This window comes from Eptatretus burgeri, chromosome 14 (assembly GCF_056783735.1).
Source record: "Eptatretus burgeri isolate ZD-2024b chromosome 14, Ebu_testis_v1, whole genome shotgun sequence".
Lineage (NCBI taxonomy): Eukaryota > Metazoa > Chordata > Myxini > Myxiniformes > Myxinidae > Eptatretus > Eptatretus burgeri.
In genome coordinates, this window is record NC_140974.1 from 45998148 (window position 1) to 46012987 (window position 14840).

Sequence of the window (14840 nt, forward strand, 5' to 3'; positions counted from 1 at the left end):
ATGAATCGTGGGTATTGGAATACGATCCCGAGACCAAACGGCAGAGTTGTGAGTGGAAAAGTCTGGCATCACCAAGACCAAAGAAAGCAAGGATGTCGAAGTTGAAGATCAAGGTGATGCTCATCATGTTTTTTGACATCAAGGGCATCGTCCACTTCGAGTTTCTACCACAGGGTCAAACAGTGAATCAATACGTGTACAAGGAAATCCTCTGGCACCTCATGAGATCAGTCCAGGACAAGAGGAGGGATCTGTGGGAGAACAACGCCTGGGTGCTCCACCTTGACAACGCCCCTGCTCACAGTGCCCTGAGCATCCGACAGTTTCTGGCGTAGATGAACGTGCCAACTCTGGAGCAACCCCCATATTTGCCAGACTTGCCCCCTTCTGATTTTTTCCTCTTCCCCAAGCTCAAGTGGGTGATCAAGTGGGTGTGGAGGCCATCAAAAGGGCCATGATGACGGAACTCCGGAGGATTCCAGACGAAGCCTTCTGGGGGTGTATCAAAGCATGGAAGAAGAGGATGGACAAGTGTGTGAGACTGGAGGGAAACTATTTTGAAGGGGAAATAGGGTGTGAAAGCTGTGATTTTAATATATTTTTTGGAATAAAATTTCTGTGAAGTCAGTCCCGTTACATTTTAGACGGACCTCGCAGTCCTGTTACTTTTTAGACGGACCTCGTGGAGTATTACAACTATCCTCAAGCGTGCAGAACATTATTACTTTTCAATTTATTTAGTTTGGTGTAAGATGCTGCTAATTTTGTTCTTCAAAATTCACTTAGCATTGGGGGGGGGGAACCTGTTTTGAAGTAGTTTCCATGTTCACAAATGAATGGTCTCTGTACAAAACCAGAAAGAGTCGTGATGTACTTCACTGCTTTATGGTTCATGTGTGTTGAGAAAATGTTTAGTTTCCAAAAAAAAGGTGTGGCTCAACCTGCATGCCAGATCAACAAACCCCACTCTCCCTTACATGTTGACTTACCATTTGATTATGATTTGTTCCTCATTACGAGTTGTGGTAACTGCTATGATGTCAGCTTTCACACAAACTTTAAATGCTACAAAACGGTTGGAAATGTTTCTTGTGATGCTATTTCCATAAAATTCCACCAGTTAGTGCAGAGGTACCCAAATGATCATGAAGAATGCATCACGAAAAGGACACTCCTGGGTGGAGTCGAATATTATAACCTGAATTGTATCCGTTTCGGAATTGTAAACCAGTGGTCAAAGCTTAATTGACAAACTTGTAACAAGAACCAAAAGTTAAATGGAATGAAGCCCAAGATTGTTTGTTAGTAATATGATACATGTTTATTTGCCAGTATTCACATGGTGTAAACATGTCAGGTACATTTACCTATGAGGGGTTGTTTGGTGGTCATGCAATAAATTGTAGTGTAGATTTGTTCAACAATATCGATTTATGTAGCAACATTAGGAATTATTCCAATTTTATTGTGATTATTGTTGTATTTGTAAACATTAAATGTAGTTATTATTACACTTGCTTTCTCGACTAACCTATCCTTACCCCCTTATTTTGTAATAGTCCTGTCGAGTTAAACATCGGGAGAAACGTTTTTTTAATCGATTCATTACGTCACAGTGCTTTCTTTCCTTGATATGGACCATCTGTTTATCCCCACTCACAAGTTGATATACTTTGTCAGCAAGAGACCCCACCCTCGGGGGCCGTCTCGAATGATTGTGAGCCACGATTGATTGTGTGCAGCCCCATGTTATTGCATGGGTTGCATGACCCACACATCACACTGCTTCTACCCACGACTCACGTTGAGCTCGATTGGAAAACAATTGGGACAATTGGAAAACCTCTCTCCACTAACACCGGCGGCGGTCCCTCTTCCAAGCGTACTACGGCGGTGAGTTCGAATTTCCCCTTTGAGCTCAGGGCCCTGGGCGCTGGCCCTGCGTGCCCGTGCATTAATCTGCCACTGGGCGTAAGCACATGAATATTAATTGAGGGACGGGTGCAACAAGTTTTATAAAGGAGGGAGGTTGCATAAACAAGACCTTTTATTTGAAACATATAAGAACCGTTTGTGTATGTCTGTCTGTGTGTCTGTGTGTCGCTATTTTTCTCAGAGATGGCCAAACAGATCCTCATCAAACTTTCAGAGGTTCAGCAGATTGCTGAGGCGTGTTTTAGCAAAAAATAAAATTGAAATTTTATGGATTTTTTTTTTTAAATCATGCTACATTGCCTAAGCTTTTGTAGCTCTGTGAAAGGGAATATTATCTGATCCCTGACCCCCATTCCTTAGTGGGTGTAGGATCGTGTTTAAGGCCTCCACAAAAAATAGAAAAATATTGATTTCTTCAAAATGCCAACAGAATGGCATCGGGCAACACCCGGTATTTAAAAAAGCCCTTCTCGTGTTTAAAAATGAGGGGGAGGGTTACTGTATACCTGGCATTGTGCAAGACATTTATTTCACCAACACCATAATTAATTCCCACATGGTTTCAATAGTTATATATATATATATATATATATATATATACATATATATATATATATATATATATATATATATATATATATATATATATATATATATCTATTTTAAATCCCCGAGTAACCTTTCGCAATATCATTTTCTCCTATGGTATACCACAGCTAACGTCTTCCTTCCATGAGCCGATATGCTGTCACTTAACCTTCCTTCAATATCCCTCACTCCCGCTCCTTCAGAACGACACACTACTCTCTATCGATGATAATTTCTGCAGAATAACGAGTCCATAATTATGTTTAATAATTTCACCACCTACATCCTATGGGATCAAAAACTTCTCCCTGGTCTCATTCTGCCCAAATCTTTTCCTTACCTCCTCCCACCATTCATTGCCTGTAGTTTTTCGTTTTTCGTTTTTAAATACATAAGGGATAAAGAGCAGCTCTTTACCTGCACTGCCCACTGACAGGTGCCCACTGACAACCAAATTCCAGGCTAACTTTGTCCCAAACAATAAGCGTGTTCTGAATGTACTCAACTTAACGAAGCTAACCCAATAATTTTGGGTTTTGCAGGAAATAAAAGAGGAAGTGCATAATGTTTCTGTGAAAAGGGAGTGGGGATACAGGGTGTGGGTGGTGGATGACCGGCCCGCCTAATAAATTGGTAAGCAAGTACATAAGGGAGAACACGGTTCATCTTCTCTGTGTTTGCATGTTGTTGTCCTCACGGAGTTCACCTGGTGTGCAGCGATGGTTCTCCATCCACAGATCATATTCCTGCTGCTCGGGTTCACGTCCCTGATGGTCCCCCCATGTGCTCCTTTCTACCCGAACCGCGAGTCCCTCGGTGGAATGGAAGCCCAATTCACGGATGAAGAAATTACCGAGCAGGGCGTTCTTCGAGCCGTGGCAATTTTTATGGAAAGACATCCCCTACCCAGTCATAGTCCCTTCACTCCAGGACAACTGGAAAACCTCTCTCCACTAACACCGGCGTCCCTCTTCCAAGCGTACTACCGCGGTGAGTTCCAAAATAGTCTGTCTTTATTATAACTTTTCATTTGTTTTCTTTTTTGGGGTGTTTATTGGGGGGGGGAATGCTCACACCAGCAGTGTGACCAGTTTAAGATAAAACAACTACATGATTTGTCAAGTTTCAAATATGCCACCAGAAATGTCGTAATTATTCTTCCCGCCAAAAGCCTCGTATTAAGCATGGATTACTTGAAGTGGATTTTATTACCCTTGCCAGAGGAGAGGGTATTCCATTTGGGTCCGTCTGTTTGTCTGTCTGTCCACACAGAATGTGAGTGTATTAATTACATTAAACCATTTGGAACTCTAAGACCCTTTCAACCCTTTCCAGCCCAAAGGCTCTCAAGATCCTTTTAGAGCTCCAAGACTCTCTCGACCCTTTACAACCCTAAGACCCTCTAAGACCCTTAAAAGCTTAAAGACCTTTTCGACCTTTTAGAACCGTAACACCCTGTAAAGACCCCATATACCTCTATAACCTTTAGACCCTTTTCAGACGTTTTAAGATCCCTTCAGACAATTCTGACCCCTTAGACCTTTAAAGACACTTTGGACCCATTTAGACCTTTAAGCCTTAAGACCATTTGACCTTGACAACTTTTCAGGCCATTACCCTTTACACATTTACAACTAGACCATTTCGAGTTTAGACCTTTCATTGGCAATCAACGACCTTTCATTTAGTACATCCTTCCGTCTATTTGCTACACAAAACAAGTCTTGGCGAGGGTCTGCAATCTCTGATTGCTCTTTCTTGTTTTGAATTGCAATTAGTGCAACAAATTTTTCATGTCTAAAAAGGCAATGTTGGAACAAAAAAAATACAAAATTTGAGAGGCCATTTCTCATTGAAGGATGGAATTAGTCGATCCCGCACCCTCTCCCTACCTCCACACAAGGTGTGTTGAGTGTGTTGTGTGTAAATGTTTAATGTCATTAAAAACCAAAGCGTCTCTTCAAAGAACAGGTGATATAAATATCCCCCTCTTTAATGTACATGTCTATGCTCCTGCTGTGGAAAGGTAGAAAGGTCTAAATTCGTCGAAAGGCTCAAAATGGTCTAAAACGTCTTCAAAGGTCGAAGATGTCGAAAGGGTGTAATTTAAGGTCGAAAGGGTCGGAATGGTCTGAAGAGGTCGAATGGGGTGTTCAGGGTATTAAAAGGTGTGAAGATCTAAAGGTCCAAAGTGTTGGAGTCTCAGGGAGGGTATTCAGGGTTCTAAAGGGTCTAATTGGATCTAAAGGGTCTTCGAGGTCTCAAGAGGTGTAAAGGGAATCTATTCACTGAAAAACCTTTAAATTATCCGCCGTTAGCCAATCGGTCAATCAACTGCTCGTCATCCATATCGACTCTGACAACTTTTGTGCAATCTTTCATTAACCCCGCCACCGAAGGTGGACGGAGGTTATGTTTTCACCGCTGTCTGTCCGTCTCTGTCTGTCTGTTATTTGGCGAAAAATTATTTTTGCCAAGTATGTTGGTCTGTAGCGTTTGTCTGTCTGTTTGTCTGTTTGGCACACGATTTTTGGCAACAGTTTTCAAGCAATCGTTCTGAATTTTTTTTGTGTGTGTAGGTGACCAATGAAGGACAGCAACGCTTAATTTTGGTGAAGATCTGAATCCGGATCCGGATCTGATAATTTTTAAGTGATTCTTCACCATTGAGCGATGGGGCCAAAAATGATATATAGCCAGATATCACAAAAGGTTATAGATGGATTCCGTCGAAACTTTGTTGGCAGGTTGGGTGTGTGACGAGGACAAATGGATTCAATGCTGGTGAAGATCCGAATCCGGATCCGGATACGAGAATTATTTTAATTATTTAAAATTTTAAACTGATTCTTCACCACTGAGAGATGAGGTTAAAAACGATATTTCATGGTATCTCAAAAAGTTGTGGACGGATTCGAATGAAAATTGGTGGACATGTTGGGTGTGTGACGAGGACTAATAGTCTCGATTTTCGTGAAGATCTGAATCCGGATTCGGATTCGAGAATTTTTCAGGTGATTCTTCACCATTGAGAGATAAGGCCAAAAACGATATACTGTATAGCATAATATCTCAAAATGTTATGGATGGAGTCCATGGAAACTTTGTGGACAGGTTGGGTGTTCGACAAGGATAAATTGATTCAATTTGGTAAAGATTTGAATCTGGATACGAGGATTTTTTGAGTGAGTCTTCACCATTGAGAGATCGTGCTAAACTAATATATAGCACGATATCTCAAAAATTTGTGGACGAGCTGTGCAAAAACTAGGTGGTTGAGTTGGTTAGGTGACAAAAACAAGCCAATTGAATTTTAGTTAAGGTCCAGATTTGGATCCGAACTATCAGTGGGATAGAAAATGTAAACTGTTCAGCCTGGCGGAGGTCTGCGCTCTACCGATTGCCGTTCCATTTTGCCAAGTTTCACTGAGTGATTTTTAAAATTCATTTTATTGCTGCTTGCGTCATTTATTTTTGTGCTTTGCTTTCATTCTTGCTTTCTTCTCCTCAGCCATTTGCTCTTCTATACTAATAAATCTCAGTGTGTCACTGTCAGTCAGTCTCATCCATAACTCCAAAGCCATGAAATCTAGTAGCTTGAAACTTTGCATGCATACTAACGAAACTGCAAGGGAGTGCTCGACTGAAAATTGGGTGTTGGGTTCATTTAAACACCCCTTTTGAAGATGATTAACAGCCTCATTTAATTATATCCTTTATCATGCGAATCCTCAGACAACTCGCTCCCCCTCGATGGGGTCTTGGTTCGCAATTTTTTTTTTGGCCTGCTCAACAATGCCTTCCTTGCCTTGGAACAGTCCACAACGATTTCTTAACGATAGTTGTTTTTTTCACTTTCATCACTCATATAATTAATTGAATGTCTGATCATCATAACTACGAATTGCTGGATACATCCCAATGCATGTAAATGCCTGGAGACGTTAGTGTTTGTGGCTTTATTTCATTTCCATACATGCCATAACCTCTAGAATCTCTTTAACTAAGCTGAATGACAAAATTTAAGCCCGAGATTTGAACTTCGCAGCAGGTCCGACTGCTAAAAAAAAAAAAAAAAAAAATTAATTTGTCAAACTCGGACATAGTTTCACATTTTGGGCGTCTCTGGGAGGTGTTTAATATGACGAATCGGAAATCGCTTGCCAAGCCAGCCATTCCTTATCAACTGTTTCGTTTGAGTGTTTAAGTCACTTCACAAGCGCTAGACAATATTCGCACTGTCACTGAACACTGTATATCGATTGACTTGAACAAAGTTCAGGGGCCACTTGCTTGCATTGGTCGCACTTTGTCATGCGGTGTGAAGGACAGTGACTGGCTCACTGAAAACGTGCAATTTTATTTTACACGTTTCCCCTTTTTGTACGATCTTTCATTATATGGCCCATCACTTTGGCATAGATAAATACATACAAAACAAATTAAACGTTTTCTTTTTCAAAGTTTCTTCAACCATTTCATTGGAGTGCTTGGTTAAGCCACTTGGTGAGTGCTCTTCAAGCTTTGATAGTGATACCACTGTTCGATACTGGAGTTAGGAAGGCAAAATAAGTTAGATGATTACAATGAGTAAAAAAAGTTTTCCTTTGTTACAAAGCAATGAATCACCACATCATGGCAGGATAGCCCAGAGGTATGCACGCTTGCTCTCTAAGCTGTCTCGTCTGGGTTCGAATTCTGACTTTGCTATAAACCATAATCCTGGTGTTTCACAGGCAGGGTGATTCATCATTGTGTGTGCCGTCACTCGGATGGGTGTTAAACTGAGCGTCATATCTGCCGGAATCCCCCCGCACTCTCCCCTCCCCTCTCTCCCTCCTCTGCCTCTCTCCCACCTCTGCCTGTCTGTCCGTCCGTCCATCTCTCTCTCTCTCTCTCTCTCTCTCTCTCTCTCTCTCTCTCTCTCTCTCTCTCTCTCTCTCTCTCTCTCTCTCTCTCTCTCTCTCTCTCCCTCTCTCTCTCTCTCTCTCTCTCTCTCTCTCTCTCTCTCTCTCTCTCTCTCTCTCCCTCACCTCTTCCCCCTCCTCCTGCTTCTCCACCCCTCCCCTCTGTTAAGGAGACTGTTAAGGACTGACAGTTTAGTTTTGAATATAGAACTGTTTCCCCATATGGTAGCATGTATGAATCAGATTCAGAGTGAGCTGACCGGAGGGGTGCAAAACTTGCTGCATGTTTGAGCCTTTGCCAGGTAGATAGCATGGGTTTTAAATGTTCCCTCCCAGTTTGATATGGAACCCGGCGATTAAAAAGAAAATGGTGCTGTTTGGTCACGTTTTATCACCCTTTCCTTTTTCGCCCCTCACGCCGCCTTTCCTTCCTGTCACACCGCCTTCCCTCCTCATCTCCTCATGTTCGCCCTCCTCCCTTTTCCATTCCCCAGAGACATCTCCCAGTGGTCTCTGTGTGCTGTATTAATGTGCTGTGTTACCGTGCCCCATTTTGTTCAATCCTGCACTGCCCCCCCCCTTTCTCCACAAGTCCCACTATCAAACGCAAGTTGAGAACCCCTCCCCTCATGCTAACCTTCTGCCAAACCCCCTCCCCCTCCTCTCTCCCCCTCCCTCCTCCTCTCTCCCCCATCCTCTCTCCCCTCCCTCCTCCTCTCTCCCCCATCCTCTCTCCCCCATCCTCTCTCCCCCATCCTCTCTCCCCCATCCTCTCTCCCCCATCCTCTCTCCCCCATCCTCTCTTCCCCATCCTCTCTTCCCCATCTTCTCTTCCCCATCCTCTCTTCCCCTTCCTCTCTTCCCCACCCTCTCTTCCCCATCCTCTCTTCCCCATCCTCTCTTCCCCATCCTCTCTTCCCCATCCTCTCTTCCCCATCCTCTCTTCCCCATCCTCTCTCCCCCCTCCTCTCCCCATCCTCCTTGCCCCCACCCCCTTTCTCGGAGCGTATGGCGACACTTGGTGAGGTGAGGTGGTTTTGTTGTTGTTTTTTACAACTAAAATTGCCAGTTGGACAACTTGGATTTGATGTCGATCGAAAAAAGAAAAAGAAAAAAAGACATCATGTGTTGTATAACCATCATTTGTTGTCTTTGTGCCAAGTATGAATAAAATCGGTCCATACATGTCTGAGATATGATTGCGGTCGCATGCACGCACGGACACGAAAATCGAAATCAAATCTATAAGTCCCCGTTTTGGACGAAGTCCAACAGTGGCTAATAATACAAAGGGAAGTCTTATTGCGTGTAATACTGGAGAAGGATCTGGGGGTGGTAAAAGATATTGGGGGGGGGGGGAGGCTAAGCAGACAGGACAGTGCCACGCAGATATAGGTAAAGCAAACATGGTTTAAGACTGTATTCATAAGGGGATAAATGATCAATCAAAGGAGGTATTTTTAACATGACAGGAATTTAGTGAGACCTCATATAGAATACTGTGCGCAGTTTTAATCACCACATCTGTGGTATGACGTAGAGGGTTCAGTATGGGGCTACTCAATTGACTCCGGGACTTGCTAGACTTAGTGATGAGGAGCGCCTCAAGGAAACGGGATTATGAAGAGATATGATATATGTTCAAGGTAATGAAGGGTATAGACAAAATAGGTTCAGAAAAGTTATTTGGCAGAATAGACAGTGATGGGACCAGAGGGAATAGCCTCAGATAAATAAAGGGAGAGTAAAGACTTTAACAAGGCAGGGGTCTTTCACTCAGAGTAGTTAATGCATGGGATGGTCTCCCCGAAATAGAAGTGGTCGCAGTATAGTAGCTGTAGATATGGTTAAATTGGAATTAGATTGGTACCTAGAAGTAGTGGAGATTGAGAGGTGTAGGGATATTGGTAGGAGTTTATCAGTAGCTTTCGTGTGTATTTGTGATGAACTGGTCTTTCTCCCTCCTTCCTTTATTACCTGTTTCCCCCTTTTGTTCTCGTGCAAGCATTTTCTTTTGATAAAAGGTAATTATATGCAATAATAACTGTTGTTCTTTCAGGTCCTGTATCAGCAGAGCGCTTCAGGCAGGCAATCCAGGAGATAGTGATTGGAAACAATTTTATCGAGCAGCAGTACGAAGATTCGGAGGAATACTTCTTCTACTGTGACTCATTTCAGAAAGGTGCCAAGTTTGTTTTTCTTCGTTGTTGGTGTCAGGTTAAATAAAATGAGAAAATTTTGGATGTTATTTTAAATGTCTGTTTCCCATATGGTACGGAATTTCATGTCCCTTAATTTTTTTTGTATACAAAGTCAAAGCTCATGGAAGAGCTAGTCTTGGCAGCATATATATATATATATATATATATATATATATATATATATATATATATATATTGTATATATTTTTATATATATATATATATATATATTTTTTTTTAATATATATATATATTTTTTTATATATATATATATATATATATATATATATATATATATATATATATATATATATATATATATTTATATATATATATATATATATATTTTATATATATATATATATATATATTTTATATATATATATATATATATATATATTTATATATATATATATATATATATTTTTATATATATATATATATATATATATATTTTTTTTTTTTTAATATATATATATTTATTTATATATATATATACCGATATTTGATTCACGTGTTTGCAGGGGCACTCAATGAAGCCATGCCACCAACCTTATCCTTCTTTCAGGGAGAATATTGTTGAAATGAACAATTTTGATAACATGCCAAGTTGGCTCCATTGCTTAACAATGCTGATGTGTTGTTTTCTTTAGCGAACCAGGTGATCATCACCAAACGAGCATCAATTATACATGACTTGAAGAACAAAGTCGACGATCCTGAAGCCATGAATAATGCTCGAATAGACATCGGCGGGGTACTACACACGATTCAAAAGTTCTACAGCAATTCCAACTGGCTGGAAATGGGTCAAACAGAACCCTATTCTGGGCTAGGTATGTAAGGTGTGCACACAATTTGACCATTCCAGCATGTTGCGTTGCCTTTTCTCAAACATTAACATTCACTTTGTGTTGACAAGTTAAAGCTTCAGTGGTTGAGATTGGAGGGGAAATGCCAGACATGATTGCCAATACCAGGAGTGTGTTACATTATTATTAATCAGCTTGCTTTCACTTACCAAGCCTGACGTTTCTTATTAACCATTATCTGTGGAGAGCATTCTGCAACCTGATCGGTAATGGAACGCAACCGAGATTAGGGTATTTGAAATTTGTATTGAATTAATTTTATTGCCAAATCAGAGCAGGTACAACAAAGTTGAAATTGAGGTCTGCAGTGTCTTCTCTTTTTCCTCAGTCATAATTGCATGCACAATTTTTCACATGAGCAAGCTGCTCAGTCTGAATAAATTTAACACCAGTTTGCCATTTTCTAGTCAGAACGGATCTATGCACTCAACCTGTTGGCTCTTTAAATTTTATTTTTCTCTTCCTCCTCTTCCCTTTATAAGGGGTGAGGTCTCATGGCACCAAGATTGTGTCCTGCCTTGAGCACGATACTCCTCCACCTCCCTCTGTACTCATCCAACTCCCTCCACTTTCCAACCACCCCTACTTTATGGATATCCCTTCTCCCACAATCCTCTCATCTCAATCACAGTCTACGTCTTTTCCTCCTACCTTGCTTCCTCAATCTATCTGTTCTCTTTGCCATTCTCTCTTCCCCCATATAGCGAGACTCAGGGGTTTGAATGCCTGAACTTCTTCAAGAGGGTTGTTAAGAAAGTAGATAGGAGGATTTGCTCGACAGTCCTTTTGGAGCGTGAATAACATTCCCTTTTCGAATAACGAATAACTTTTCGAATAATATTCTTTGGAGAATAACGTTCCCTTTTGGTTGGTTTTTATATGCAAGGACTTGATTCAGGTCCTTGGACTTCTGGTAGAGGTTGAAGATCATCTGGGTTCAATTCTCTTTTATTTTTGAAGTCCTTTTCATTTTCTGCAGAGACCTTGGTTCTATGAGCTCGAGTTTCTTGTTCAGCCATCTTGGTGCTATCACGCCAATGACTTGTTAATCATGTGAATTAAAAAGTCATGTCAAGATGCACATCGGTTTGGCTTCAATCTTTGTTGATTGATCCAAATGACAATTGCAAAATAAAGGAATCCAACTGAGAATACTGTTGCGGCCATGGGTACCGAGACGCCAGCTTATCACTTGGGGATTAATCCCCGGTTGTCCTCGGTCGAGCTGGACCTGGGGCCACCACTCACAATTAACGTTGTGGTACGGTGGGTTGTTTTAGAACCACAAACGCCACCCAGCTAACCACGAATTCCAGTGTCCACCGTCTAATTATGCCGTTTAACTAGAGGTCACGTGCTTACCTGAGTGGGGAGCGCGCCCTCGGAAAAGCACCAATGTTATCTCGATTAGATTTTAATTAGGGCGGCCGAGCGTTTTAACCGCTGGTGCGTGCCGACTATTTTTGGTCAAATCTCTGGCAATTACCTTCCAGTCTATCTCAGTTCGGACAATGCGAGACCAATGGAAGGAAAGGACAAACACAGACAGGTTGGAAATCGTAAAATAATTCATTAATAAAATTAATAAATGGAAAGAACTTTTTATTTTCTGAGGTAAATAAATGAATTAATTTCAAAGCAAAATCAATCAAAATGCCAGGAAAGAGACAAAGAGCAGATGCTTATCGGGGGGGGGGGGGTTGACTTACTTACAGCTAAATACAGACATGGGTAGCCAACAGATCATTCGGGGGGGGGGGGTGGGGAACGAATCGTCTCGCTCACTAGAGTAGTCGTCCGTGAAGTGAAAACATCTTGAAATGTGTGTGTGCGTGTCACATCTGTCGCCAGCACCAAGCCTTGCCGTGCACCCTCTCGCGCACAACCTTGAACGCCAGTCGACGTCTGGAGGGCACCGAGATCGTCTGTCGTGGGTTTAGACCCTGGTGTTGTTGGTGACCGACCCATGCCTCACTTGTTGGCGGCGCTGCTCACACCCACACGTACACCACACGCTCGCTTGCTCACTCGCGGGCTTGCACACTTCCTCGCTTGCACGCTTCCTCTCTGGTTCGCTTCTTCCCTTGCGTGCTTCAACTCTTGCTTTCTTTCTCGTTCTCATCTCCCTCCTCTTTCTCTCGCCCTTTTACTTCGCTCGCCTCCGCTTTCCTTTCACTTCTCTCGCCCTTTTCCTCTCACTTTTCTCTCTGGCTTTCTTTTACTTCTCTCTGCCTCCTCTTTTTCTCGCCTCCGCTTTTCCTCCCCCAGAATGGACCTCCAATTTGTTTTATATCTTTAGGCTGTCTCTGCAGGCGCAGTCCGCCCCAAGCTCACCCACCCCACTTGCGCACGGTTACCATGATGACCCGTGTGCTCTCAAAAAAGGCGGGTGTCGGAGCTTGCAAAAAAATGTTGCTGAGGAAAAACGAGGGCGGGCTTCAGAGCTCACGAAAGAAATGTGTGTAAACGTGTCTGTCGTAAAGAAAAAAGCTTCCCATAAGAGAGGGGATTTATTCTTTACCCTTCTCAACACATCCCATTTAAGATCCCATTAGACATGGGGATGGGGCTAATCTGACCATGCATTTAAGGAAATAACTGTCTGAGGACCTGGATGTGTGGATGCATTCATCAGACCGGATTCTGAAATCCGTAACAATACTCTATACAACACATGAAAATAGCTAAGTCTTTACCTCGATCTAAACATATCCAAGACACAATTATGCATGCTGTTGGTGAGAAATATGCAAGCCCAAAAACTCTCCCAAACTAGTTAAGGCCATTTATCAGACGATACAAGAATGATGAATACAAATCATCGAAGTCTGGAAAAACAATAAAGCATGAAATGAAAATATTACTACAAACTTCAGATGTTTTGTACCAGGACTACGGACCCTCCTACACCTTGTAAGTTGTTTCTCTGAAATGTTCACAATTGGATGTGAACAGAAATTGGCTTCACACTCCTTAAACTTATCTAGCAGGCAAAAGGCAAATAAGTCTTAAATATTCATGTAAAATCAAGCGGCTTACGATATAAATATAACTTGCACAAAAATATAAAAAGGTTGATGGAAAAATTATGCATTTATCGTATAAAACATAAACACTTGCAGTACACATGACACAGAGTTTATGATTATCAAATACAACCTGCAATTGTGGACGCAAAAAAAACAAACTGCTACACTGGTCATTACAAAAGGAATAGACTTGTGTACATTGCCAATTTTTAAATTCCATTCCTCGAAAAGGAGGTACTGCATCTGTGGCATCGGTATGCCCCCAGAAATGAGGACAACAAGACACATGTGCATGAATAAATGCAGCATATTGCCATATTTATCATGATCCATACTGTCTGCTGTATGTGAAGAGCAGTGCTGTGGTTGTTTTGCAGGAAAAGAGAATGTGGCCTTTTTCCCTTTTGCACCACCCGATGAGACGACATGTGTGCCTTGCCCTAAGTGAGTGTCACGTGGTCCTTTGCTTTACTTTGTACAATAATTTGGGTTCTGGGTACATCAATGGGCAAAACTTGTGTATTGTAATCTGGTAATGTGTAGGCTCAAATCTCAACTCTGCTAACGAATCTGAGAGTAACTTTAATTCACTCCATAAGGCTTGCAAATAAGTACATGTCATTCTTGAGGCAAGACAGAAAAAATAATCTTACAAATCTGAAGGCCTAATAATTATCAAACCAATCTCCTTCCTCTGTCATTGTGGTGCCTCATCAAGTCTGTCTCTGGTGTATGTTCCCCTTCCATCTTGTCCCTCACCTCAAACGGCATTATTGCCACTACTGCCTCATCTCAAACTCTGCCCAAGATAAGGCAGAATGTATAATCTCTGTCTTTACCTGCAAAACTCATGTCCCCAACCCATACCATTCTGTCTCCATCCTACCCTGATGCATCAACTGTCAAATGGGCTTTGTGTCCTTCTCACCCAAGAAGGTAGATTGAGTTGTGTCCAGCCTTGACCCTACTTTGGCAATGGCCCCAGTGGCATCAGTGCACATGTTTTCAAATCCTGGAGTCCAAAGCACAAGGTGCGTTGCTTTCACCTCACAGGCAGGTGTCAGCCTGTATTAGAAGGCTGGTGTCTTCTTTTTATCGCCTCTTCTCCAATGTAACCTCTTCCTAGTTAAACCTTCCAAATACAGTCTGATTACAAACTTCAACACTTCCCCCGCCCACACACACACACTTCTTCCATCTATGGAACCGCTTTCCAGAGACTATTCTGACTCACTCTTCCTTCAAGGGCTTCAAGCAAACCGTGCACTGTCATCTCTTGTCATTCCAAATTCTGTCCCATGATCTTTA

At 41.9% G+C, this 14840-nt stretch overlaps 1 protein-coding gene across 1 annotated transcript in view; it reads left to right on the forward strand.

Moving 5' to 3' along the window:
- LOC147013086 (von Willebrand factor A domain-containing protein 7-like) overlaps positions 1-14840 on the forward strand; it is an 83996-nt gene that overhangs the window by 929 nt on the left and 68227 nt on the right. Inside the window, exons 2-6 of the mRNA XM_085854637.1 lie at positions 1743-1893; positions 3261-3513; positions 9490-9612; positions 10285-10467; positions 13910-13976. Of these exons, the coding sequence (XP_085710763.1) occupies positions 1743-1893; positions 3261-3513; positions 9490-9612; positions 10285-10467; positions 13910-13976 (777 nt within the window). The remainder of the gene's footprint in view (positions 1-1742; positions 1894-3260; positions 3514-9489; positions 9613-10284; positions 10468-13909; positions 13977-14840) is intronic.